Here is a 26,076-nt window from a genome sequence, read left to right as displayed (position 1 = left end):
CGATGGTTAAAAGGATATGTTCAAATACGAATAATCGATTATCGATCGAAGTGAAGGAAAGAATTAAAAAAAAAAAAGAAGAAAAAAAAAACAGAAGAAAAAGAAATAAAAAACAAATCGAATTACAACCGGTCTAAAAACTTGTCGATGCTGAGATTTTGCGATTAAACAGTCGCAGGTATCGATATGATATTAGAAATTTTTTATGATGAACTTTTTAAATTACTGATACGTCCCTAGCTTTGATTAGGTAGGTCACATGGTAACTTTTTGTTAATTAAATCGAACGATTATTTGATCAAACGAAATTAAACAAATATTCATTTATAAAAACGATCATCTGCAATGATCTCTTCTTTCGTCAAGATCGAGTCATTTCTGTTTTTTTTCCTTTTATTTTAAACATAAAAAAATAAAATAAAATTAACATTGACATTTTTCCATTATACATTATCACGTATTACAGAACTGCGATACTATCTGTAAGTTTGTTATACGCATGTATGCGTGTTTGTCTGTGTCAGCAAGGACTGGACATCACAGTGAACGCGGACAAGACTCTCTACAATTTTTGCAAATGGCAGCAGAAACTAAATCCAGGAGACGATTCGCATCCAAATCACCATGACGTAGCGATTCTCGTGACCAGAGAGGACATTTGCTCTAGAGCTAATACACCTTGCAGCACCCTAGGAGTGGCCCACGTGGCCGGCATGTGTCAACCTGATCGTAGTTGTAGCGTCAACGAGGACAACGGTATCACCCTCGCACATACGATCACTCACGAACTTGGACATAAGTGAGCATGATCTTTAACAGGGAAAAAAAAAAGAGAAAACAATAGCATCTATTAGGTGTACAAATTAATTCGTAGCCTTTTTTTTCATAAACTTTCTACTTATTTATAAAAAACAAAAAATAATAATAATTATTATTATTATGTACATTTTTTTCTTCAAAACAGTCGCTTTTTATCTATCAGACTATTTTTGAATTCCTTCTTAAAAAAAAAAAAAAAAAAAAGAAAAAAATTGGCGATTTTGAGTCAAGAAACTCAATAAATGATCCCTTCTATGTTTTTTGCTGTTTTGAAATGGATATCGATCAAATGATGCTACAGTGACCAAAACAAATGGTAATTAAAAGAGATTCAATATATCGCATGAGGGAAAAGTTTTCACCCAAGGGAATATATCAAATCTGTTGTGGCTTTTGCCGCATACAGCCATGCATTGTCGTGCAACAAAAAGGATCACTTGGACGAATTAATTGTTCTTGATATCGGCCAGAATTAACAGTTTCATCGGATTTAAGCAGCTCGTGTTATAGCATTCCTTTCATGTTCCGCACAACACCTTTTTTTTTGTGTAAACCGTTTTGCGGTTTGATACCGCTGATTCATCGGGGTTAACCCGACAATTTTCCTCCTTTAGAATTATCACATAGCACCCACTCATTTCTCATCACCAGTTATAATTTTGTATAAAAAAAAAAAAAATTGTGAAAGCAAGGAAAATGCTACGTCACATCGTCTTTTTTGTTTCCCATACTTTGATCACTTTGAAATTTTTTGAATATTATCCAACTTATACGAACGATTAGAAATTGTTTGTTAATTGACACGACGTTGTTCAGCAAGCTGCTTTTATATTTGTTTCGTATTACCTCATTATGATAATTGAAACGTTCTGATAAAAGAATTTTGAATGCAAAATAAAATTACTATATGCAATTGGTTGATAGTGAGGGCCACGAATTTTTTTGTAGACCCAATATTTTCATCGATTCTTTTCTAATCTAATAGTTATTATGTTATGTAATAATAAGAAGAAAAAAATAAGTTTCCTCTTCGTTTTATTTATGTTATACAAGACAAAAATATTTCGTTTTCTTTTTCGTTCTATCGGACGATAATCGTAGTACATATTTTATCTCTCCTTTTTTCTTTTTTTTTTTTTTCTTTTTTTTTTAGTTTCGGAATGTATCACGACACGGAAAAAATCGGTTGCAGTAAACGCGATGGCGATACTTTGCACGTCATGACGCCCACTTTCGAAGTGGACACAGTCGGTGTCGCTTGGTCGAGATGTTCCAGAAGAGATATTACAAATTTTTTGGAGTAAGTTTCCAACTTACTGATATTATGTACGTCTAACTGATATTTGATAATTCACACAATATCTTTTTTTTTTTTTTCTATGATTAATGCATCATAAACCCATACATTTTTCTAGATCTGTTCATAATTTTGGACGACATTTTGGTAATTAAATTGAACAATTATTTGATCCAACGAAAATAAACAAATATTGATCATAGAGAGAGAAACCGGAGCAAGTTGATACAGAACTAAGTTGATATATTAAAATTATCTCGACACTGTGTACATTTAGCTCGGAATTGGAAAGAAATTAATTTTTTATTGTTCGCTCTGTCGTTTAAATTTACTTATATTTGTTTCATTTATGTTAGCATATACGTATGTATAGCTAATAATTACAATTATATTATAAGCAACCTGTCTGAAATAACATATCTTGAACGATAAAAATTAGTTATTAAATGTCATATCAAGATATTTTACACGTGTATCAATTTATCCCGCAGTGGGGTAAATTGATACATTTTGATTTAATCAAACGAACATTTTTTTATTTAATTTATATGTACATTCTCAAAAGTTTAATTTACGATATCTAAAGGCAAACAAGTTTGAAGTATGTTTCAAGACATTTTTTAATTCAAACAAAAATTTCAAAAATTAAAAACTAAAAAACATATCGACTTGTTGCGATCTCTCATATCAGTCTTTGACATAATTGCTTGCTAATATTTATATTGCAAATAATTGAGAAAACGATAAAAAGAAATATGTATTTCGTATTTTCGTTATCAACATTAATTTTAGTCAAGGAAAGGGTGAATGCTTAGAAGATGAACCTGCGGATAACGATTATGCTTACCCGGATCTACCACCAGGAGCTATGTATAACGCTGAACATCAATGTAGACTTCAATTTGGCGTCAGAGATGCATCGGTCTGCTCTCCTCTGCAGGAGGTAAAACGTAACCGACACTGATTATCGTGAGCTCTTCGTTAAAAGAAAGTAGTACTAATTAGCGAATAATACGAATTAATATCATAAGTAATACAATATAAACATTATTCGTCTAGATTTGTTCTAAATTATGGTGCATCGTCGATGGTTCCTGTACGACCATGTTACACCCAGCTGCACCTGGAACCCATTGTGGGAAACATATGGTACGTCTTCTAAACTCACTTATTTTCATTTTTTTACTTTTACGATAATTTTCTTTTGATAATAATTATAATAATTAAAATGAAACAAAAAATATATACTATAAAAATGTATAACTAAAATTTACTGTGCTACAAGATACGGATTATAAATATATTATATAGCATTTTTTAGTTCATAACTTCTTTTAATTTTTTTAACGTATCATAAATAATAATAATAATAATAATAATAATAATAATAATAGATAATATATTAAAATATTATCGATGCAGTGGTGCCAAAATCAGAAATGTGTGCCGATCGTCGATCGGCCTCATCCAATCGACGGCAGTTGGGGCGAATGGGGCTCCTGGAGTGAATGTTCGAGGAGTTGCGGTGCTGGGGTGTCGATCATTGAAAGAAAATGCGATCACCCGGAGCCAGTGCATGGTGGAAAATTTTGCATCGGCGAAAGACGCCGATATAAAATTTGCAACACGGAGCCTTGTTCGGAAGGAACGCCAAGCTTTCGTGCAATCCAGTGCAGTAATTACGATGGAAAGGAATACAAAGGCAAAAATTACACTTGGTTACCTTACTTTGATCAGAGTAAGTTTAATTCTAATAAATTCGTGCTAATATGAAAATAAACAAGATCACACTTGTATGAAATATGTCAAAAAATAGCATTAAGTTCGAGTCGAAATTATATCAGACATTGATTCGCAAAGTTGATTTTTTAATATAAAACCTATATAATCAATATTTATGTATTTCTCATATTGTTTGATCATAGCCGAACCGTGTGAACTTTACTGCACCGACATAGACGAAAGCGTGATCGTTCCTTGGGGTGAAGCTGCTCTTGATGGTACGCCCTGTAACGTCGGTAGTCGAGATATGTGCATCGCGGGAATATGTAGAGTCAGTATTTTTTCTCCTTCCTTTCTCTCTCTCTCTCTCTCTCTCTCTCTCTCTCTCTCTCTCTCTCTCCTTCTTTCTTTCTCCTTCGAAAAGAAAACAAAAAATATAGCCAAGACAAATCAATTTAAAAAACTGATTCAATGTTAATTTTTATTCGTTTTCAGAAGGTTGGCTGCGACTGGACCGTTGATTCTGATGCCACAGAAGACCGATGCGGTATCTGTCATGGCGATGGCACACAATGTGAAACTACTAGTGGAATCTACGATAAAAACGATGGTCCTGGATACAAGGAGGTCATCGTGGTACCTACCGGATCACGTAATATTAAAATAGAAGAAGTTGGCAACAGTAAAAACTACATTGGCATTGGAGTACCAAGGTCTGACAAGTACTTCCTTAATGGAAAACGGTACGTAAGTGTACGGTGATAAAAACAAAGAATTATCCATCTCTTACCACTTGTATCTGATAAAGATTTGTTCGAACTGAAGTCTAACGCCAGGATACTAATTGGACAGGCAGATCACTCTGGCAGGAGAATACGAAGTCGCCGGAACTCCGGCCCTTTATGAACGTGATCGAGATAGAGAAAAGATCAGAATACCTGGCCCTATCAAAGAAGATATTGCGGTCTACGTGAGTACGATGATCCTTGAAATAACAAGCTTATCCACTATCTTTCCATCCGACGATGAACTATCCTTTTTCGTGGTAAAAAAAAAGAAATAGATAAATGAAACGAAAAGAAAAAAGAAATGATCGTGAAATATCCGATAAAATCGTATCGTTTCAGTTAATTTACAGAGGACACTATCGCAATTTTGGTCTGCGTTACGAGTACACAGTACCAAAAAAGGAACCTGATCGTGCGCCAGAATACGTCTGGATATTTTCGGATTGGTCGTTATGCACGGTAACCTGCGGTGGGGGTACGCAAACATCTCGAGCTCTTTGCCAGGAAAAAAAAAGTGGTGTGGTAGAAGAGCACTTTTGCAACGTCACGATTAAGCCAGAAACTAAATTACGCGAATGTAATTCAAACCCTTGTCCTGCCAGGTTTGTATGAATAATTTAGATCATAGGTGGACAATTAGCGAGCCGCAGGTCGCGTGTGACTCTTCGTAAGAAAAATTCGGATTTTATTATTTCACAGTCAACTTTATATCGTAAACTGCATTTTTTATTTTTTTTTTTTTTTGTAAACATGAAGCGATAAAATGATGGATTGTATACTTAAATAATTAAAGAACGAATTGATCGATGGTGAAAGCTGTGCGACCTGCAGCGAAGAAGAAATTGCCCACCTATGACTTAGACTGTTAACACAGTTAAGTTAACTAAGTATACGTGAATTAAATTAACCGGCAATTATCTACCGATATCTAATTATCAGCTTTAAATTTCAATTGAAATCTTTCACGACTTCTTCTACCATTTCTCGGAATCTTAAAAACTTCGTTTATAAATCGTGAAATAAATATCGTCAAAAATGTTTGTAACTGACGACAATTTGACGATCTATCTGATGAAAAATGCATTCGTCAAAGCGTTAACTCAATTGTATAAAGAACGATTATAAAAGAAAATATTTCATAGAATTGAATCGCATACAAAAGTATTCTTACTTGACCTCCATTTTTTAGATGGTGGGTAGGTCCTTGGCAAATGTGTCCTGTGACTTGCGGGGAAGGTGCTTTACGTAAAAGATCGGTCATGTGCGTTTCATCGGGTACAGGAACGGATCGATCAGATCTGGCTTTACCGGATAAAGATTGCGACAAGGACGCGAGACCGGAGGAAGTAGGTCCTTGTCAAAATTTATCACCATGTGGATTATCCTCGGAAATACCTTTGATAGTCTACACGGAAAACAAAGATGCATCCTTTTACAATGTCAGTTCAAACGATCACGATGGTATCACGTTGGTCGATGGTCTGACCACTGCGGAACCAGAGATCCTTGAATTCGACAATGTCTTTGATGAGAATCCAAACAATTCCATGTACAATACAAAGTCTAAGTGGATTGTTTCAAGATGGAGCCATTGTTCTTACGGAAAAAGAAGTAGAAAGGTCACTTGTTCGAGTCTAGGAGATTGTAATTTGGATGACAAGCCGATCAGCGTGGAAGATTGTCACGAGGGAAAGTGGATCGTCGGTAAGGTGTTAATCGTACGTAATACTATGATGATGGTTGTCTTCTGCATTCGCTTGAAAAAAAAAAAAAAAAAAAGAAAAAAAAAATTCTCCATCACGGATGATTGTAATTGAAAAAAGAAAAAAACATCATGATAGTAAAAAAAAAAAATGTTGAATATTCCCTGCAATTAATATTACGTACAACGATACTATTGTCGTTACATCTTATCCCTTATAATCTCAAACCGAAAGACTTTTATGACTTTATGTCTTCGTGACGAAAAGTAGTTTTATATATAATCGTTATGACATAACGTACTATAATTAGTAGTAATCATTAATATTGCGAATCTCTTCCATAACGTTTTAATGTTCTCAGGGACTTGGGGAGCCTGCAATGCAACTTGTCTCGTAAAATATGGCATAAGAAGCAGGGAAGTCGAGTGTCGTGATCGAACAACGAACTTATTGTCGGACGATTGTAATTACGAAAGAAAACCAATTGGTAATAGACGATGTTATTATAGAAAACATTGTACCAACGAGAAGAATGGTAATTATATTTATTTCATTCGAGAATGATATATATCGATGATATTAATCTTCGTTTCTCTCTTCGTAGATTGCAAGGACAGTATAATACCTTCGTCGATGTGTGCCACTTACAGACGGATATGCGACGTTTCCTCGATCGTACGAGAAAAATGTTGTGCAACTTGTTTGAAAAGACGTAAACAACATATTCGTCACAATAGACGACACGTTTTTGAAACATAATTTATGTCCCTAATAATATGTTTCGATAATCTCATAAAAATCGACGTCGTTAGCCTTATTATTATTATTATTTTTTTTTTGTTTTATTTTTTCTTTTCTTTTTTCACCATATTCCGCTTTCTATCCAAATAAAATGGCACAAACGTTCGACGTCGTATAAAGATCGATTTTAATTGTTTACTGATCATAAATAAATATCATCGAATCTACGAATGTTTATCATCGATCCCATTTATCCGCATCTATAATTTCATTTAAGAAATTTTGTAACGCTTAATCGTTTTAAGGAAAAACGAATAAAAGAGAAATTGATATCCTTTTTCAAAAATTATTCTTTATATCATGATATCATCGTATCTCCGCGTCGTAAAAGACGATATCAACATTTGTGTTATTGTATTTTTATTCCTATCACAAATGTATATATCGCATCCTTTCACACGTTACTACTATTTCCCTCTGAATATAATAACTGATAACGTCTTCAATGATTCTCTTGAAATTTCAATAAAAATAAAAATAAAAGAAAACAATGACATCAGAATTAGATGTTCCGTATCAACGCGTTAAATTCAATTGGAGGAGAAAATCAAGTAAAGAACTTTGTCTTAAATATAAAGGTATACCTTAATGGTTCTTAAATTATTAAATATATTATCTTACAATAATCCTAAGTAACAGCATCGTTAAAGCAGATACTTTGTAACTATAGATGTAATTACATTCTCATCTTAATTCTTCTTATAATTCTTTATGTTACACGAAACATACGTAGGTATTCCTAGTATCGAGACGGTAATTGCCACTCCACCGAGTAACTTTTCCTAAAAGAAAGAAGAATAATATCGTAGAAATAATTGTTGTAATAATAACATTAATATTTATTAAAAATTTACCAACGCAATAATATACGGTATATTGAAATCTATTAAACGCTTAAACTTAACTTAACCAATATGGCGTATAATAAAATTTACGAAACTACTATCTTTTTCAAAATTTTGCTCCGATTGAATTAACCAAAAATATTAATTACGAAAGTCGATAAATATTATCTAACGATAAAGAATGATACTTAAACGACAATTAACAAATTACATAACAAGGTAGAAATAAAAAAGAACTTACAATAAATGATACTTTGACGGAAGGAGGTAAATCAACAACGGTTCTTCGCTGTTGTACGATCTGTTTCGCCAATCTTGCGCTTCCAACAGTCTTCTGGAGAGCAAACATTTTGCTTTTATCACAGGATTCTAGTATCGATTAAACTACACGATCCAGAACGTTCAGAAGACGGCACGAAATAAATCTACCGATGAATATAACGTACATAGATAGACGATACTACGATTCGTTCGTGTCCGCCATAGATTATGCGTTCTATTGATGAGAACATATCTACGTGAATTGAATGTCATCGCGTTAAAATCGATCGACCAATAATATCACTTCGCAAGTTATTCGATTCTTTTCAATTAATTGATTTTTTTATCCTTTTTTTATCAACTCCTATTACAATTTTCCACTTTCCTTTTACTAACACGGATTAGGAGTTTTTAATATAATCAGTTTGCAACACTGCACGAGTTCATTGGCGTACTTAGACTAAACATAGGATATGTCAAAATTTTGTGATGGCGGCGATGTTAAAGGTTAGTTGTCACTAAATAAATATTAGTTAAAAATTGTTTAAACATGTTATTGATTTGTCTTTTAACTTGTATATATATTTATTTAAAATGTACCATGCTTTATACTATTAAGGCGGAATTGTATTTTTTAAAACGTATGCAACATTTAAATATAGACAAAAATGTATTGTTCAATAACGGTCAATTTTTAGGTTTAAATTTATTTTTAGTATTGTTTATTTATATTAGAATTTGATATGCATTTTAAATAAAAACTATATTTTCAATGAACAAAAAGTTCATATAAATGTAACAACATTAAATAATTGTAAGTTAGGAGAGCAAGAGAAAAAGAGATAGAAATACTTTCAAGAGATATGAAATATATTATTGTTAATAATAATTATAATCGTGTGATACAGTTTTATTATTTGTTTTATTTAATTGTGAAGATAAAAAAGTTGATACTACATTTGTAATATATGTTAGTGTAATAAATAATACAATCTAGTAATTATTAATGCATTTTTCAGGATAAGACTCAATTTACATTTGAAGATAAATGGCCATGTATGCGCCCTATAATATTGAAACTTCTTAAACAAGAACCAGTAACACAAGCAGAATGGCAAGATTTATTTTACTCTGTTCATTTGGTATGTATGTGGGATGAAAAGGGACCTACGAAGTTACGTGATGCTCTTAAAGAAGACATAATGGATTTTATAAAACAAGCTCAACAAGTAAGAACATCATATTTTTAAAGAAAAACATTATAACATGCTTTCGTTCTACTTATGATATATTTTCCTAAATGATAATAATTTTAACATATATATAAATTCTTAAAATTTGTACTTCGCATAGAGAGTATTAGCACATCAAGAGGAACAAGCATTATTAAAAGCATATATAGCTGAATGGAGAAAGTTTTTTACACAGTGCAATTATTTGCCTACGCCATTTCGACAATTAGAAACATATCTCGCTGGAAAAACTAGTTCTAGCGTACCGAAAAGAAATCAGCCAGATGATATCGTCAGGAAAGTATGATTTTTTATAATATCTATATATAAATATAAGAATATCGTGTATTGTACATTTGAATTAAATAATTTAACCATATTATGTTTTTAATATAGCTGATGTTAGATAGTTGGAATCAAAGTATATTTGGTGAAATTAAACAAAGACTTCAAGATTCAGCTATGAGATTAGTGCGTGCTGAGAGAAATGGGGAAGCATTTGATTCCCAATTGGTTATTGGTGTTAGAGAATCTTATGGTATAAATATATATATATATGTATATTACTCTTCTCTGATTATATTTTTTTATATTACTTTTATAAGTGAACTTTTAATAGCGATATTATTTTATTAAATATAATAATTAATTAATATTGTTTGCTTTCAGTAAATCTGTGTTCAAATACGACCGATAAACTACAGATCTATAGAGAAAATTTTGAAGCTGCCTATATAGAAGCAACAGAAGCATTTTATTGGGTCAAAGCACCGGAACAATTGTCATTACATGGAGTAGAAAATTACATGCGTTATGCGGAATCTAAATTAAGGGAAGAAGAACTACGTGCACAAAAATATTTAGAACCAAATAGTGCAAGCGTACAACTTTTAACTGATTGTTGCGTAAGAGTTTTAGTAGCAACTTTTAAACCAGCTATACTAGCGGAATGTCCGCGAATGATTCAACATCATCAAACGGACAGTAGGTGTTGTGTTTTTAAATGACTGCAACATTTTTATATCTTAATATAGATTTTATATCTCGATCAGTATCAAAATATTTTTCTAACTTTTGATCTATGATTACAGAACTTCGATTAATGTTAAAACTAATGGACAGAGTACCAGAAGGTGTTGGTCCAATGTTAAGAAACCTTGAAGAGCACATAGCAAGTGCAGGACTAGCGGATATGATGGCAGCTGTAGATGTTATTACTCAAGACTCGGAAAAATATGTAGAAAGATTATTAGATCTATTTAGACGATTTTCCACTTTAGTGAAAGAAGCATTTGATGATGATCCACGTTTCCTTACCGCACGAGACAAAGCTTACAAACTTGTCGTTAACGATGCTACAGTTTTTAGACTCGAATTACCTGCTCGCCAAGGTTCTGGCATTGGTACAACAATTGTAAACAATAAACCTAATAATAATAACAATGGACAACCAGAATCAAAATGTCCAGAACTGTTAGCTAATTACTGTGATATGCTTCTTAGAAAAACTCCATTAAGTAAGAAATTAACTTCTGATGAGATAGAAAGCAAATTAAGAGATGTGGTCGGTACAATGTGCAAACTTCGTTCTTATTTCTTATTAGAATAATTCTGTTTAATAAATAATTCGTTTAATATTATATTTCAGTTACTTGTTTTAAAGTACGTACAAAATAAAGATGTTTTCATGCGTTATCACAAAGCACATTTAACAAGAAGGCTCATACTAGATACATCAGCAGATTCTGAAAAGGAAGAAAATATGGTAGAATGGCTTAGAGAGGTCGGCATGCCTGCTGATTATGTTAATAAATTAGCCAGAATGTTTCAAGATATTAAAGTGTCTCAAGATCTTAATCAACAGTTTAAAGAACAATGTCGTGCTGCCATTGCAGATAGCATAAATATAAAGGTGATTGTACTTATTGTCATATTTGAGACACAACATCTAGATTAATTTTATTTTGAACAAATTTTAAAAGCGATCTTACAAATAAAATCTTAATACGCAATTTTTTGTATACAGATATTAAACGCTGGTGCCTGGGCTAGAGGTAGTGAAAGGGTAACTGTAAGTTTACCTTTACAACTTGAAGATTATATACCAGAAGTTGAAGAATTTTATAAAAAAAAGCACAGTGGACGAAAGTTACAGTGGTATCATCATATGTCGAATGGCACGGTAAGAATATATACGTGAGCTAAGCAAATAATAAAATGAACAGAAAGTATAAATATCTGTATATTATATACCATGCATAAACATATTTACTTTTATAAATCTAATCACGTTTTTATATGTTTTTACGATCTATTAAATCAGATTCATTGTAGATTAAAGTATAAACACTTATTTTTCATTAATTCAATTTTAAATAAACTTATATAATAATATAAAAAAATTAAATAAAAGAACTTTGTTTAATAAAATTTATTGCTTTTTTAATAATGTAATACTCATAGATCGATAAGTACTGATTTAATTATATCTATTAATTATTTAAATATATTAATATATATATAAAATTTATGTATATATTAATATATCTTTTATATATATATATATATATATATATATATATATATATATATATATATAAATTATGTAATTTATGTAATACAAAAAAAATTTTATTTATTCAGTAACAAAGAGGGGTATTTTGTAATATTTCACAAAGTACAATATCCCGATTCTAATTTTCAGCATCATCTTGCAACCAATTTGGATGGTGTTCCAGATAACATTTTCCAACCAAGTGGGTCGCTTCGATGTGGACGTCACTACATTTCAAATGGCTGTTTTATTTGCTTGGAATCAACGGCCTTTTGAAAAAATTTCTTATGAGAATCTTCGTCTAGCTACTGAACTTCCCGATCCAGAATTACGACGAACACTGTGGTCGTTATGCGCTTTTCCAAAATTAAAACGTCAACTTCTTTTAGTAGAACCACACGCATATAGTCCAAAAGATTTTGGAAATGATACAAGATTTTGGGTGAATCAAGAATTTGCCATAGTGTTAGTATATAACGAATTACTGTATCACTTTTATATATATATATATTTTTTTTTTTTAAGTTCTCTCTGTGATATATCAATTTCTCTCAATACTTTTCCTTTCTGTAATATACATGATACATTTTATTAATTGTGCAGAAAAAATGGAAAATTACAAAAAAGAGGAAAGATAAATTTAATAGGTCGATTACAATTATCAACAGAAAGGAGTAAAGAAGAAGATAATCAATCAATTGTACAACTGAGAATATTGCGAGTTCAGGTATATTAATTATTTATGCACATATACAATTATTTTTTTAATTGTTACACTAATAATATTTATATATATATATATGTGTGTGTGTGTATATGTGTATTATTTTTGTTGTACAAATAGGAGGCTATCATCAAGATTTTGAAAATGAGAAAGAAGATTAGTAATGCTCAATTACAAACTGAATTAGTAGATATATTAAAAAATATGTTTTTACCAAGTAAAAAGATGATAAAGGAACAAATTGAATGGCTTATTGAGCACAAATATATTCGTAGACACGATGACGACATTAATACATTTGTCTATATGGCGTAACACCGAGATGTGTATCCATATAAAATTGTTCAAACTTCTATTATTAATATTATATTTTTATAAAAATTGAGTTTTCCTCGTGCAAAAATGTATACTTGAGGATAGTAAAAGATACAAAGATACGTGACATTCTTTGTGGACTCCGAAAGAAAAGAATTGGACGGTTAGTAATCTTATGTGGAATTACAAATAATATAAGAAGTCATATCACTCCAATGGACATGTATTCGAAGAAACAGGGGTAAAGCATATAAGAAAGATCTATAAAAGTATCTTAATAGCAACATACTATGAGCAAGTATGAATATGTATAATTTGTTAGACTTCTTATGTAAACTTTGAAATATGTTACACAAATAACGTGTATAAAGTTTTTACTTCCTTGTAATAAATTATTATTCATAATGAAATCTATTATTAATAAATATAAAAAGAAAATCAGGCTGATCGAAAGATATTAATTTCTACGTTTTGTTAGTTTATCCCACATAATCAACTTGTAACTTGATTTTATCTTCCAATTAATTTCGGCAACTTTAATATCGCTTTTCTACAAATGAATTTGAAATACTTTGGAAATAGGTAATAAATGGCCTATAATCTTTTGTATAAATGTATCACTTAAATTATTCCCTGTGAACTTATAAATCGTGAAATACTTAAGTAAACATAAATAACAATATCCTGTATAAAGCTTTTATATTATTTGAATAAGCTAATGAAGAATGTAAGAATATACGACTTCTATGAAATAACGACCAAGATTATTTTACAAACCTACTTGTTTAAAAAAATTACTCATTACGTTTAATTTTAAATAGCGTCTCTTATTTTCGTAATGATACGATACAATATTTATATTTTTTATTACAGGAGATAAAACATTGTGATATATGCAATATTATCTTTATTTTATCTAATCTCAAAATATTTACATAATTACATATTTTTGCTTACTACAGATTTTATTATTCATTAGGTTTTTTCCACAATGTGATGTGATAATGAACTTTTGAAAAAAAACAGAAAGAAGAGTTCAATAAATTTTCTATACCATAGTAACATATCGGGAAATAAATAGATTATATATATATACATAGGTATTTACAAGAGTATCGAGGTTTATGGTTCTATAGTGAATGAAAAAATGTTTTCATTGGATAATCTTAAAATCGATTATTCATTATGCTATCATATAAGTCTAGTTAATTGTAAAGTAATTTCAAATGAAATGCACATTGTTCTTAATTAACTATCAACACTTAAAATTTATAAAATAAAAATATATTTAGTATGTCATAGTTATGACAAACTAAATGAATCATTTTTCAATACGAAAACCAGTTATATCAGATTTCTGACATACATATTATCACGAAAATTATGTGCTGTATACACATATAAAAGATATTTATCATTGTATCGTAAGTATTCGTGTACACTATAGATATGTGCATGTGCATATATCTTGTGTATTTATATTTACATACTTAAAACAATTGTTTGTCCTGTTTTGTAATCGCCGTGATGAAAATGCTACTAGGTAAAACATTAAAACAATTTACCCGTGTATATTTCATATAGTCAGAATAGAGTATATACATATGCACATGCAAATAGTACTGTCATAATGTTACAGTAATACTGATATTCAAATTGCATGTGTGTATATTTAATTCTTATTAATTTGATTCCATGTAATAATAGTTTGTTCTTATGACATTTAACAATTGATTATAAAAAATCTTTAAAAATTTAACTGATTAAAACATAAAAATCGATACTCGAAAAAATTAACATTCAAATAGAAAAAACAAAATGATCCAAGATCGTTTATATCTGTTTTATCTCATTCATAAAATAACACGCACGCACGCACACGTGTATATGTACATCATATGTTAATATCATAACTACAATTTGAACCTTAACTTTCACACACAAACACAACTTACATTAGAATAACATGTTCTCAAAGAATCTGCTGAACGTGAAGATTACGATCAGATTGACGTTTTCATTTTTTATTAATTATTTTAGGCTTCTAACTATGATAACATTTGCTTTCCACAACATTAAAGTAAAACAATGAGCAATACTTTAAAATACAAGGAACATCGATAATTTGAAGAACAATTTAAGTCATCAATGCAGCATTACTCTGTTTTTTGTTATACTTATCAGTATTATCATATTGTCTAATACTGCATAATGTAGAAGCTTTAAGTATACGCGATAAAGAGTAATTTTCATGACACAGCAGAGAATACAATTATTATTTGATGTTAGAGATTTAATATCCAATCTTTTTTTAGCTAAAATTTGTGTTTCACGAAACATCAATGTTTTTTACCAACATTTTTTATAATACGTAATTTCTTCATTGCTAAGGATAATCCCTATTTTTAAAAATTCTTAAACTGTACATTTTCCGTTTTTATATATTGATTTAGCCCGAATTAGCATTTAATAATCTAAAAATTAATCAAAATATTTAATTAGAACAAACACTTCAAACTGATATAAGTCTAGAACTTCTAGACTACATTTAAACAGTGATTATAATAACATTTATAGTGTTTTCGAATTTTTACATTGATATAACAAGAGTTTTACGTACTTAATTTTGATTAGAACTTTAATATTATATATTCAATACCTACATTTTATAAGAATTTTCATGTTCACCGACTAATGACTCTTTAATATTTAACTTTAATGACAAAAATTAAAAAAAAAAAAAAAAAAGAAAAGAAATAAGAACGAGTTTGCAACATACTGATATAAATTATAATTACGTTCATTGCCATTTTTGTACGATATTTTTATTATAGTTACTTCTTGGATGGATAAATGATTTATTGGACGTGTATTATGTGTAATGTTTATCCAAATAAATTTCATTAATGTTCTGGACAACGTGTATGTTGAATACGTGGGCCACTTTTCATAGGATTCTCTGTTTCACATACGTGAACAACAATGCCTGGTTGTCCAGAACCTCCTGGGTGTAACTCATGACTACCACCTGATATGGTAATAATATAAATAATATTATCATTGATTTATTAAATAGTAAGACCATCTTTTCTCTCTATCTCTCTATCTCTATCTCTATCTCTCTTTCTCTATCTTTGTTTCTTACTTATATTTTAGTAATAAATATATTAAACACAATAATCAATGAAGATAATATAAATACCTGCAGATAAGTTTGCTATAGCTGCTAATAAATCATGGTTAACTAAAGGTTCATTTTCCTCTCGTGGCTCCCACCCTACAGGTGGAGACGATGGAGGAGAAATTAGGAACTGCTTTGTAAGAGCTGGTGGTTGCAGATGTTGATCTTCCATATCTGTTCAATAATGAATCTTATAAATTAATACTAATTGGTACTAAATGATACTGATTGTAAGAAGCGGATAATTTTTCTGTTTATGTGTACGTATAAATACATAAATTTATTGATCTCTTAAATTTCTTGTACATACCTATTGGTGTTACTGGTTGTGCAAAATAACAATTAATATCAGTTTCACCAAAATGAGTTTGATGTAATTGTATTCTAGCACTGGCTGCTGCACTTGGAGAATTATAGTTAACTCTCATTCTTCTAAATGATTTGAAGTATTGGAATGTAGCATCTTCTCCAAATTGCTTAAAAAGATTCTCTATTCCGGACTGCGGAAAGATATATGGAAGTTATATATATTAATATATTGTAAAATGCACTGCTTATATGCAAGTCAATTCTGATAAAATAATATTATTACTTTTAATTCATCTACTTTGAACACTCCAGGATCTACATTTGTGACGATAACAGATGTTGGTAAATCTTCATCATGAACCAATTCATCTATTGACCTTGAATTCAAACAACCATGGCCTTTTTCTCCTTCAAAATCAAGTTCCAATTGTTCATAATTTGGATGCAAATTAGGTAATCCATCAACTTCATTTATTATTATATTTTCTGTCTCTTCAGATTCTTCATCTCCCAATACATCAGTACTATCTTTCTCCTCCATAGTTACTTCCTAAGCTTTAACAAATAAAATAATATCCAAATGTTCCTATGATATAATTATACAATTGGATGTATACATATATATAAATTTACTTAAAGTGTAATTATAAAGTATAACAAATATTGGTAAATTAATTTAAAAAATTATATATATATATATATATATATATATATATGAATACGCATATATATTGACATGTTTTTTGAAATTTTCTAAATTCTTCAATACGTATGCATGCATATTTTGCACAGACTGCTATTCTTTTACCATGACTTATTCTTTTATTGACTGTAAAGCGGAAAATCTTTGTTATTCTGTTATTACACTATTATAATGTTATTCCACGATAGAAAGTAACTTTATATCTTTATATTGATATAGAAATAACTATTACTACTGACTTGAATATAAAAATAATTAATATTTTAATTTTATTTTTTTATATTTTCTATTAAAAACTTAGAATATATTCAAATTTCAAATTGCTTCATAAAAGAAAGCACTCTGTTTTAAAATCTTTTGTGCAATGCAGAATAAAAAATATTTGATATTAAATGGATTAAAGTGATGTTAAATAAAAACAGAATACATATAATATGTTGTATAATTCTTCCTTTTACATATGATTTTTTGTCATAAAAGATACTGTTATGAAAATATATATATATACAATACACACACACACACACACACACACACACACACACACACACAAATATACATATATATACATATATACATATATATATATAATGCAGATTTTATTGAATAAATTATTCATCAACATAATACTTAGGTAATGATTGATTGTTGACTACAAAAAATATTTTGAGATTTTTCAAATTCTACATAATGTTTCAAATTATATTATTGATTGAAAGTAAGTTGAATTTACAATATAAAAGAAAACAATAGATTACTGTAAAAATTATAAGATTAAATATAAAACATAATATAAAGCCATGCACGAGTGCGTTTATTGCAACAATTTGCAAAATTCATCATTAATTATTCTAGTGAACGTAGTTTCGATAATTTTGAAAACATAAATTTACATAAAAATCATAATAAAAATTCTTTATGCGGTTGACAATATGCAACTGGATCTTGCCTGTTTTTAAAATGTAGAAATTCCTATGTCGAGTAACTTTAATACTAATCTCTCTCTCTCTCTCTCTCTCCCTCTCTTTCTCTCCCTCTCTTTCTCTCTCTCCCTCTCTCTCCCCCCCCACTCTCACTCTCTCTCTCTTTTGTCGCGTTTCAATTAATATTACATAAATACTTTCCTCCTTTACGGAGTGTGTACAAAATAAATAATGACATTAATTAAATCCACAAAGTTTCGCCGACGATCTTAACTGATCTTAACACCGCATCGTATTTACCATTTTATTATCGTCGTAACCCTCTTTTTCATTTGTGACCATAGAAATGACAACACCAAGATGGACACAAATCTTCGTATATATCTGTTTCTTCTGAAGTATTTTATAATACCTAACACACGTTTTATTCAAAAATTTTTTACAACATCTTACAGTGAAAACAACCTAACTGAAATTAAAATGACCTGTTGTAGGAATTCATCGAAATATATCAATTACGTTAGATAGGATTTTCTTAATCCAGATGAAAGAACCAATTACTGCGTACTATGAATACAATGGTTGTACACGATTGGAGGATTTTTGGACGTTTACATACTTTTAATCTATATGTATGATGTCTATATAATATGTATATATATATATATATATATATATATATATATATATATTTAACATGAAAGAGAGAGAAAGAGATAGAGAGAAACGATCGCAGCGCCTCTGGTTGACACCGCTCTAACTAAAGTGAAAAAGTGAAATAATTCTTTGATGATGGGTGCTTCCACCTTATTGAAGGGTTCTTTGATTTAGAGACGCCGGAATGTTCTATGTATGTATTAATTTTTCGTTTTTTTTAAATGTTTTTATAAGACCATCGTATTATATCGTAAATTGTAATAAGGCCTTATCGTAGTGAGATACATCTTCATCGATTTATTCAACAAATTTTAGGGGCTTTGAAAAGGATGATTCGATTACGTTTCTTCAAAGAATGACCATCAGTAATTTCGGTTTATCGTGTTACGTGGCGTGTTGAAATTGGATTGAAAAAATAAAAGAAAAAAGAAAAACGTAACTACGTTATATTTTCGAATGGCGAAGGCATTGTTGTGCTTGATATAATCCAATTTTTCTGAAGTACAAACTACCTTAGTTTTTGCTTTTTTTAATACAAAATGGCATTACCACCGAATTATAAGCAAGTAGCAATGGCTACGTCAAACGTTGTTGCGTCCAATCGTAAGTATCATTGAGAGATTTTATGTTTATTTTATTTCATATATTATCACACTGCATACTCTTTTATGAATCTATCTAAAAAAAATATGTTATTCTATTCAGAGCGTCTCAGAGCATCTGGTGGAAGTAGCAGTAGTTCGAATAGCAGTGTAAGTGTCGAGTATGATATGTTTTATTATTTTCATTTAATAAGAGTTCTAATGAAATTTTTATATTATTTTAGAAGGATACGCAAAGTCCTTTTATACAAACTCCTCATAGTCATCCAGGATTCACACCTCAAAAAGTAGGAAAAAATACAAATGTGAGTAAACGTTATAGATTTTATAAAAAAAAAATTATTATTAAAATATTGAGAAAGTAATACTTTTGTATTACGGATAAATAGGCAGATTCACGGATGCCAAAACCACCCAAACCACCTGAAAAACCTCTTATGCCATATATGAGATATAGCAGGAAAGTATGGGATCAAGTAAAAGCTCAAAATCCAGAATTGAAACTTTGGGAAATAGGTAAAATTATAGGTCAAATGTGGAGAGATTTGCCAGAAGAAGATAAAACAGAATTTATAGAGGAATACGAAGCTGAAAAGGTGTTTTATGTTTTTATATCATATATATCATATATATATTTCATAATATTTGTATATGTATATATATATATATATATACATTACATATAATTTCTAAATTTTATAATTTAGGTAGAATACGAAAAAAGTTTAAAGACTTATCATAATTCTCCAGCATATTTGGCTTACATTGCTGCTAAGAACAGAGGAAAATCAGGTTGGTTATACATATATGATTAAAATATATGTAATTGATATTTAATTTGATAAAAAATTTTATAATTTTATCTTATATGTAATACAGCGTTATGTGCTGCTCAACAAAATAATGACGATCGAGAAAGTCATGAACGTTCTTCTGGAAGTAGTAAAAGTCAAGCTGCACAAGATAGAAGAATTGATATTTTACCTGCAGAAGATGATGATGGTATGTTCGATACATATTGATATGATAAGAATTTGTGTGAGATACTCTTATAACTTTCAGATCAAGATGATGGATATTCTGTAAAACATGTGGCGTATTCTCGCTATACAAGAAATCATCGCCTTATTAATGAGATCTTCAGTGATACTGTTGTTCCTGACGTCCGTTCTGTTGTTACGACTCAAAGAATGCAAGTCCTACGCCGTCAAGTACAATCTTTAACTATGCATCAGGTAATAAATGAAATGTAATTACTATTTTTTTATGATCTATATTTTATTTATCAAAGCAAATAATTTCAGAAAAAACTGGAAGCAGAATTACAACAAATCGAAGAAAAATTTGAAGCAAAGAAAAGAAAATTTATTGAAACAAGTGAAATATTTCAAGAGGAATTGAAAAAAGTAAATGTTCATTTTTATATTAATTGATAAACATAAACTGATATTATGAAATATTTAGACTAATGGTGTCCAACCTTTCTGACTGCCTGGGTCGTATTAAGTGAAAAGAAATTTATTTGGGCCGTATATAAAAAATAAAAAATAAAATATAGTAAATGTATATAATAATACAAAATTCCTTTTTCTTTTGGTTGATTTTTTTAATCACTCTATCTTCTCAACAAAAAATACTTTCATGTATAAAGTATATAAAAAGCCTTGTAGCATCATTCACGTTCGCTTGACTTCTATCGCTATCGGTTTCTTTATTTTTTGTATATAAAACTATTATTTTTGATCACCACAATGAGCAATCATCGATTGAAGCTAATAAAAAATTTTTGCTGGATCACATTGCTTGCACTACTGGGCCACGGATCGGACACCATTGGTTTAGAACAGCTTTAATGAAAACATTTATTACAGCATTGCAAACCAGCAGTAGATGAAGAAACATTTAATAAAATGGTAGAACGACAATACGAAGTACTTAGGAGAGAAAGATTAAGAGGGTCGGAGGAAAATCGATCTGATGGTCCTGCATCAAATGAATCTACACCAAATTCTACTCCTACTCCAACTCCAGCTTCTCTTAATGACGAACCCCCGTCTGAGGTAAGTTTTAATGTTTCGTATATTTTAGCGATAGTACATTAAATTTTTTATGTATATATTTTGTAGGCTTCTGAAAATGATGCAATCGATAAAAAGACCAATGGTTTTGAGAAATCTAATAATGAAATAAAGAAAGAAAATTCATCACCTCCATATGTTGAAACAAAATCGGAATCTCCTACTGTACAAGGAAATCAACCGATAAATCAACATGGATCTAATTCTAATATGTATTGTGTATCTGTTACTCCAATTCAACAACCACCACAGCAACAGCAGCAGCAACAACCAACGCCACCACCATCAATGTCCTTGATACCGCAACAACAGCAACAACACCAACAACAGCAGCAGCAGCAATCAGCGTCATTGCCGCCATCAATATCGCTAGTACCAACACAACCGCAGCAACAGCAACACCATCAACAACAGCATCAACAGCAACAGCATCAACAACAACAGCATCAACAGCAACAGCATCAACAACAACAGCATCATCAACAACAGCAACAGCAGCAGCAACACCAACAACCACCTGCCCAGTCTCATCAACAATCGCCACCACAGTCACATCAACAGTCAGCGCCTCAAACTCATCAACAGCCACCACCTCAAACCCATCAACAACCAACCCCTCAAACTCATCAGCAAGCAACGCCTCAATCTCATCAACAACCACCTTCGCAGCCGCAACAGCAACCTCCGCCGCAATCTCATCAACATCCTCCATCTCAAACTCATCCACAGACTCATCCACAACCTCCACCTCAATCTCATCAGCAACCACCTCCACCTCAACCTCATCCACAACCACCACCTCAGTCCCATCCACAACCACCACCTCAAACTCATCAGCCACCACCACCTCAGCCCCACCCACAACCACCATCCCAAACTCATCAACAACCACCACCACCTCAGTCCCATCCACAACCGCCATCTCAAACTCATCAACCACCACCTCCTCAAACTCATCAACAACCAACACCTCAACCTCATCAGCAACCACCTTCACAGCCACAGCAGCAACCACCGCCTCAATCTCATCAGCAACCACCACCTCAATCTCATCAACCACCACCTCAATCCCATCAGCAACCACCGCCACCTCAATCTCATCAGCAGCCACCACCTCAGTTCCATCCACAACCGTCACCTCAAACTCATCAGCCACCACCACCTCAGCCACATCAACAACCACCACCTCAATCTCATCAACAGCCACCCCCTCCATCTCATCAACCTCCACCTCAGTCTCACCAACAACTACCACCTCAATCCCATCCGCAACCTTCGCCGCAACCTCATCCACCGCCACCTCAATCTCATCAACAATCACCATCTCAATCTCATCAACAGCAATCGCATCAACAAACAGCACCGCCGACATCTTCGCAACAACAGCAATCTAACACTACTAGCGCTTCTGTACCAGTGACAGTAAGCGCAACTCAAAACATACCGAACATACCTCCAGTATCTTCACCTGCACCCCCCTTACACAATCCTCATCAACAAGGAATGCTATCTAACCATACTATGTCGCCTCATCAAACGTCTCAAGGAACGCAAGGAACACAGGTCCTTCCTCCTCAAGGACCAGTAACTAATCCACATACATCACCTATAATACCACCTAATCAAGGATATGGTCAACAATATCAACCAGGACCTGGCCCACAGCCACAAAACGTGCCGCTTGCCCCAAGACCTCCGCATCCTTCTTATACTTATTCACAACAGCAACCATATCATCAACCTTATCCCCAATACGCTCATCCCTATTATCATCAACCATATTCTCAGTATTCGCCACATACTATGAGCCGTCCTCATACACACAGTCCTCATAGTCCACACAGTCCGCATTATCATCCACAATCCCCTCATACTGTAGGAGAAAGTAATGCAGCTAATAACAGTGTATCTGGTTCAGGTACTACTTCTGGTTCTACTCCCGATAGTAATAATTCATCCTATTCTCCAGCGTCAGGTCATTGTGAAAGTGAACGTAGTACTGCTCCTGACAGTCAGGAAACTTCTACTGATATGAAATCAGGCTCTGTGTAAAGCGTATTTTCCTCTTATTTTCTTTTTTTATTTCTTTCATTTCCTTATCCATTTTCATGCTTTCATTATAAAAAATGGCACACTTAAGTAAACATAACATAAAAATAAACATAATAGATTATATAATTTGTATAATAAAAATATGTAATCTTTTGATCATCTATTGTAAATTGCTATGACGGTCTACAATACAAGATTATATTTAAAAACAACGAGTTTATTCATATAATATGTAAATCTTATTGATACACAATTTGGATGCTTATTATAATATTTTCCTCTTACTTCACAGGCTTCATTTGCCATAATCCATCATTCAAATAATGACAATTTTCGATTCCTACTCCTTTATTCACTTTGGCTCTGTAAATCGTATTTTAATATAGTCATGTTGACATAAATATGATGGCAAAAAAAAATATAAATCCTTAATCCAAAATAATGATGCAGAACCAGATCACTACTTACATATCTTCTGTTGATAGAGTAGTTACACCCACTGCTAAAGCATGCTGCTTCCCTTCTGCCATAACTGCCTAGTTGCTTATTAAGTTCATACTTAATATTTTATGGGTAAAAGTGTTAAATTTATACCGATCATCAAGATTATAAATAAAAATTCGTGCGATTTTGATTCAAAAAGAAACAAAATATGCCATTCAAACTACCAATTTTTGGTTGTAAAATATTTACTATTAAATAACCTATATTATCTTATATATAAGGATACAACAACAGTTCCCTTCTCTACAGGTGTCATTTTTGCACCTTTTGATGTTAAACCTGGACACATAATATTTGCACCGCTAAGTACAAATCTGATTGCTCCTTTATCGACTTGTTCCATTGGTAAAAAGAACGGATCTTAAAAGATTAAAAAACTTACAATAACCATTTAACAGAGTACTCATCTTTTGAATGTTTAATAATATAAATACTCTGATATCAAATTATCTTACATTTGTGTAATAACCTTAATGTAGGCATCCATGGACCTTCACGTTGTCGAAAGAATAAAAGTTCTCCTGCTGCATTGACTATAATTTCTATGTGATCATGACTATGATCGAAACATTGTACCTTTGTTAATTTATATTTATCAATATACAAATTTATGAAATAATATATCTTTATGAAAAATCTTACCACTTAACAATTCTAAATGCATCCTTCTTTGGAATGATAGTATCTACATGACTTTCTAAATGTGGATATAAATCCAAGAGTTTCGAACGTATTCCTTTCTGAACGGACGATTTTAATTGCTGTATACCGGAAACACTATCCTTTTCATCGAATCTATTCGTAATAACAAATAAAAATAAACGAATATGTTCACGAACATGCGAGTAAGGTTATGTACTGATGTATACGTACTTTTTAAACATCTTTCCTCGTTAGTAAAAAATACAATTTTTTATAGAATATACCCTAATTTTTTTTTTAATACTTATTATTCGAATAAAGTATAATAAATACCAATTATCTTAAATTTTTTTGCCGAAACTGTTTCAGAGAGAACGCTTCCTCGACCTTACGTTGGGGACGTAACTACTACACTACTATACTATCAGTACCAACGAAATAAAAATATGTTTTCTACGTTTTTCAAATATTCGATTAAATAAATGACTCAATATTCTTTGCGAAGACAAAATAACAATATGTGATAACCAATTTAACAATGTTGACAGAAGTATGAACACGCGCGCGAAATTTATAAACTAAAATTATAGTAAACGATTTTCAAATAACACGTTATATACTTAAGAAAATTTCAAAAAATATTATTAGTAACAGCAGCATACTTTCCGCATATTTTTTTTTTTTTTTTTTTTTTTTCGATTAGAATCTATACTCGCCATTTAAATAACGTATAAATAAATTATGAAAAATCAAAATAATTGATCGAGAGATTCGAATAGGTTAATTTAGATTTTTTTTTCTCTCCCAATACATACTTCAGTTGTTTTTATAAAACATTATAATTCATGCGTAACTATATACAAAAAAAAAAAAGTTGAAAAAATTTTAAACAAAAGATTACTATTATAAATTTTTTATCAAATTCACAATTGATTATAAGTATTGTAAAAAACGTATTGCATTGATAAGAAACAAATGAAGATAAGCGCTCAGAGTTCTTACCTTCGTTAACCTCTATCGATCATTTTTTGATCTGAATTAGTAAAAAAGATATATATATATATATGTATTTTATCTCTTTTCCATTATACAAGAATTAAATCTATAGTAAAACTAATATTATATATATATATATACACCTTATAATTATCATATATACTGTCTGGCAGTCAATTAATATTAAGGCACGATTAACAAAACCTTCGATTATTTCGAAAACACATTGTCTACGTGCGCAAACAATTTCAACGAATTTTATTTAACGCTCTATAAGAAATCTAATTTACTTAATAATTGATAATATACAAAAGAATATATCGATAATTTACGAAAAGAACAAAACAAAAGGAAAAATTGTGCTTTCG

At 30.9% G+C, this 26,076-nt stretch overlaps 5 protein-coding genes and 1 long non-coding RNA gene across 19 annotated transcripts in view; 3 read left to right on the top strand and 3 right to left on the bottom strand.

Moving 5' to 3' along the window:
* LOC122636102 (A disintegrin and metalloproteinase with thrombospondin motifs 18) overlaps window positions 1-7,618 on the top strand; it is a 71,497-nt gene extending 63,879 nt beyond the window's left edge. For 6 of the 7 annotated variants that reach the window (XM_043827004.1, XM_043827007.1, XM_043827008.1 and 3 more), the window contains 12 exons: window positions 525-799; window positions 1,973-2,119; window positions 2,909-3,059; window positions 3,176-3,265; window positions 3,539-3,854; window positions 4,042-4,169; window positions 4,334-4,581; window positions 4,691-4,808; window positions 4,966-5,228; window positions 5,816-6,330; window positions 6,691-6,864; window positions 6,934-7,618. In XM_043827004.1, coding sequence (XP_043682939.1) covers window positions 525-799; window positions 1,973-2,119; window positions 2,909-3,059; window positions 3,176-3,265; window positions 3,539-3,854; window positions 4,042-4,169; window positions 4,334-4,581; window positions 4,691-4,808; window positions 4,966-5,228; window positions 5,816-6,330; window positions 6,691-6,864; window positions 6,934-7,088 — 2,580 coding nt within the window. In that variant the 3' untranslated portion in view covers window positions 7,089-7,618. Of the gene's footprint in view, window positions 1-524; window positions 800-1,972; window positions 2,120-2,908; window positions 3,060-3,175; window positions 3,266-3,538; window positions 3,855-4,041; window positions 4,170-4,333; window positions 4,582-4,690; window positions 4,809-4,965; window positions 5,229-5,815; window positions 6,345-6,690; window positions 6,865-6,933 lie in introns of those variants that run through there. The other variant, XM_043827009.1, reaches the window with a different exon arrangement.
* On the bottom strand, window positions 696-5,883 carry LOC122636109. The gene is made up of 4 exons (XR_006328870.1): window positions 5,798-5,883; window positions 4,629-4,873; window positions 2,964-3,050; window positions 696-810 (listed from the first exon to the last, which is right to left on the bottom strand). It is a non-coding gene; the product is annotated as an uncharacterized LOC122636109 (long non-coding RNA).
* A 974-nt stretch (window positions 7,619-8,592) lies between the features above and the next one.
* Window positions 8,593-13,819, top strand: LOC122636106 (cullin-5). Its single transcript, XM_043827015.1, has 11 exons — window positions 8,593-8,743; window positions 9,256-9,465; window positions 9,590-9,769; window positions 9,865-10,006; window positions 10,138-10,452; window positions 10,560-11,032; window positions 11,117-11,380; window positions 11,495-11,650; window positions 12,207-12,487; window positions 12,626-12,749; window positions 12,867-13,819. The coding sequence occupies exons 1-11, from the start codon at window positions 8,726-8,728 to the stop codon at window positions 13,059-13,061; spliced, it is 2,358 nt and encodes a 785-aa protein (XP_043682950.1). The 5' UTR covers window positions 8,593-8,725; the 3' UTR covers window positions 13,062-13,819.
* Window positions 13,820-13,867: 48 nt separating this feature from the next.
* LOC122636107 (protein sarah) lies at window positions 13,868-18,714 on the bottom strand. Of its 7 annotated transcripts, none has more exons than XM_043827016.1 (5): window positions 18,478-18,714; window positions 16,835-17,101; window positions 16,553-16,742; window positions 16,264-16,416; window positions 13,868-16,089 (listed from the first exon to the last, which is right to left on the bottom strand). In XM_043827016.1, the coding sequence occupies exons 1-5, from the start codon at window positions 18,517-18,519 to the stop codon at window positions 15,965-15,967; spliced, it is 777 nt and encodes a 258-aa protein (XP_043682951.1). In that variant the 5' UTR covers window positions 18,520-18,714; the 3' UTR covers window positions 13,868-15,964. The 7 variants fall into 7 exon arrangements, with proteins under 7 accessions (XP_043682951.1, XP_043682953.1, XP_043682957.1 ...); XM_043827018.1 differs by having other exon boundaries at window positions 16,835-17,106; window positions 18,478-18,710; XM_043827022.1 differs by lacking the exon at window positions 18,478-18,714 and adding an exon at window positions 18,414-18,430.
* A 189-nt stretch (window positions 18,715-18,903) lies between these two features.
* LOC122636130 (extensin) lies at window positions 18,904-24,233 on the top strand. Its single transcript, XM_043827063.1, has 11 exons — window positions 18,904-19,027; window positions 19,150-19,437; window positions 19,540-19,586; window positions 19,661-19,741; window positions 19,826-20,032; window positions 20,144-20,228; window positions 20,316-20,438; window positions 20,499-20,671; window positions 20,741-20,842; window positions 21,308-21,496; window positions 21,563-24,233. Exons 2-11 carry the CDS (start codon window positions 19,374-19,376, stop codon window positions 23,564-23,566), a joined length of 3,075 nt encoding a protein of 1,024 aa, XP_043682998.1. The 5' UTR covers window positions 18,904-19,027; window positions 19,150-19,373; the 3' UTR covers window positions 23,567-24,233.
* On the bottom strand, window positions 23,763-25,325 carry LOC122636132 (malignant T-cell-amplified sequence 1 homolog). Of its 2 annotated transcripts, none has more exons than XM_043827075.1 (6): window positions 24,944-25,325; window positions 24,713-24,865; window positions 24,526-24,626; window positions 24,297-24,430; window positions 24,035-24,124; window positions 23,763-23,929 (listed from the first exon to the last, which is right to left on the bottom strand). In XM_043827075.1, exons 1-6 carry the CDS (start codon window positions 24,952-24,954, stop codon window positions 23,915-23,917), a joined length of 504 nt encoding a protein of 167 aa, XP_043683010.1. In that variant the 5' UTR covers window positions 24,955-25,325; the 3' UTR covers window positions 23,763-23,914. The 2 variants fall into 2 exon arrangements, with proteins under 2 accessions (XP_043683010.1, XP_043683009.1); XM_043827074.1 differs by having other exon boundaries at window positions 24,035-24,102; window positions 24,944-25,296.
* Between the last annotated feature and the right edge of the window lie 751 nt (window positions 25,326-26,076).

Source organism: Vespula pensylvanica, chromosome 20, assembly GCF_014466175.1.
Source record: "Vespula pensylvanica isolate Volc-1 chromosome 20, ASM1446617v1, whole genome shotgun sequence".
Taxonomy (NCBI): Eukaryota; Metazoa; Arthropoda; class Insecta; order Hymenoptera; family Vespidae; genus Vespula; species Vespula pensylvanica.
Note: the sequence above shows the minus strand (reverse complement) of the source record. Positions and strands in the feature narration are given on the sequence as shown.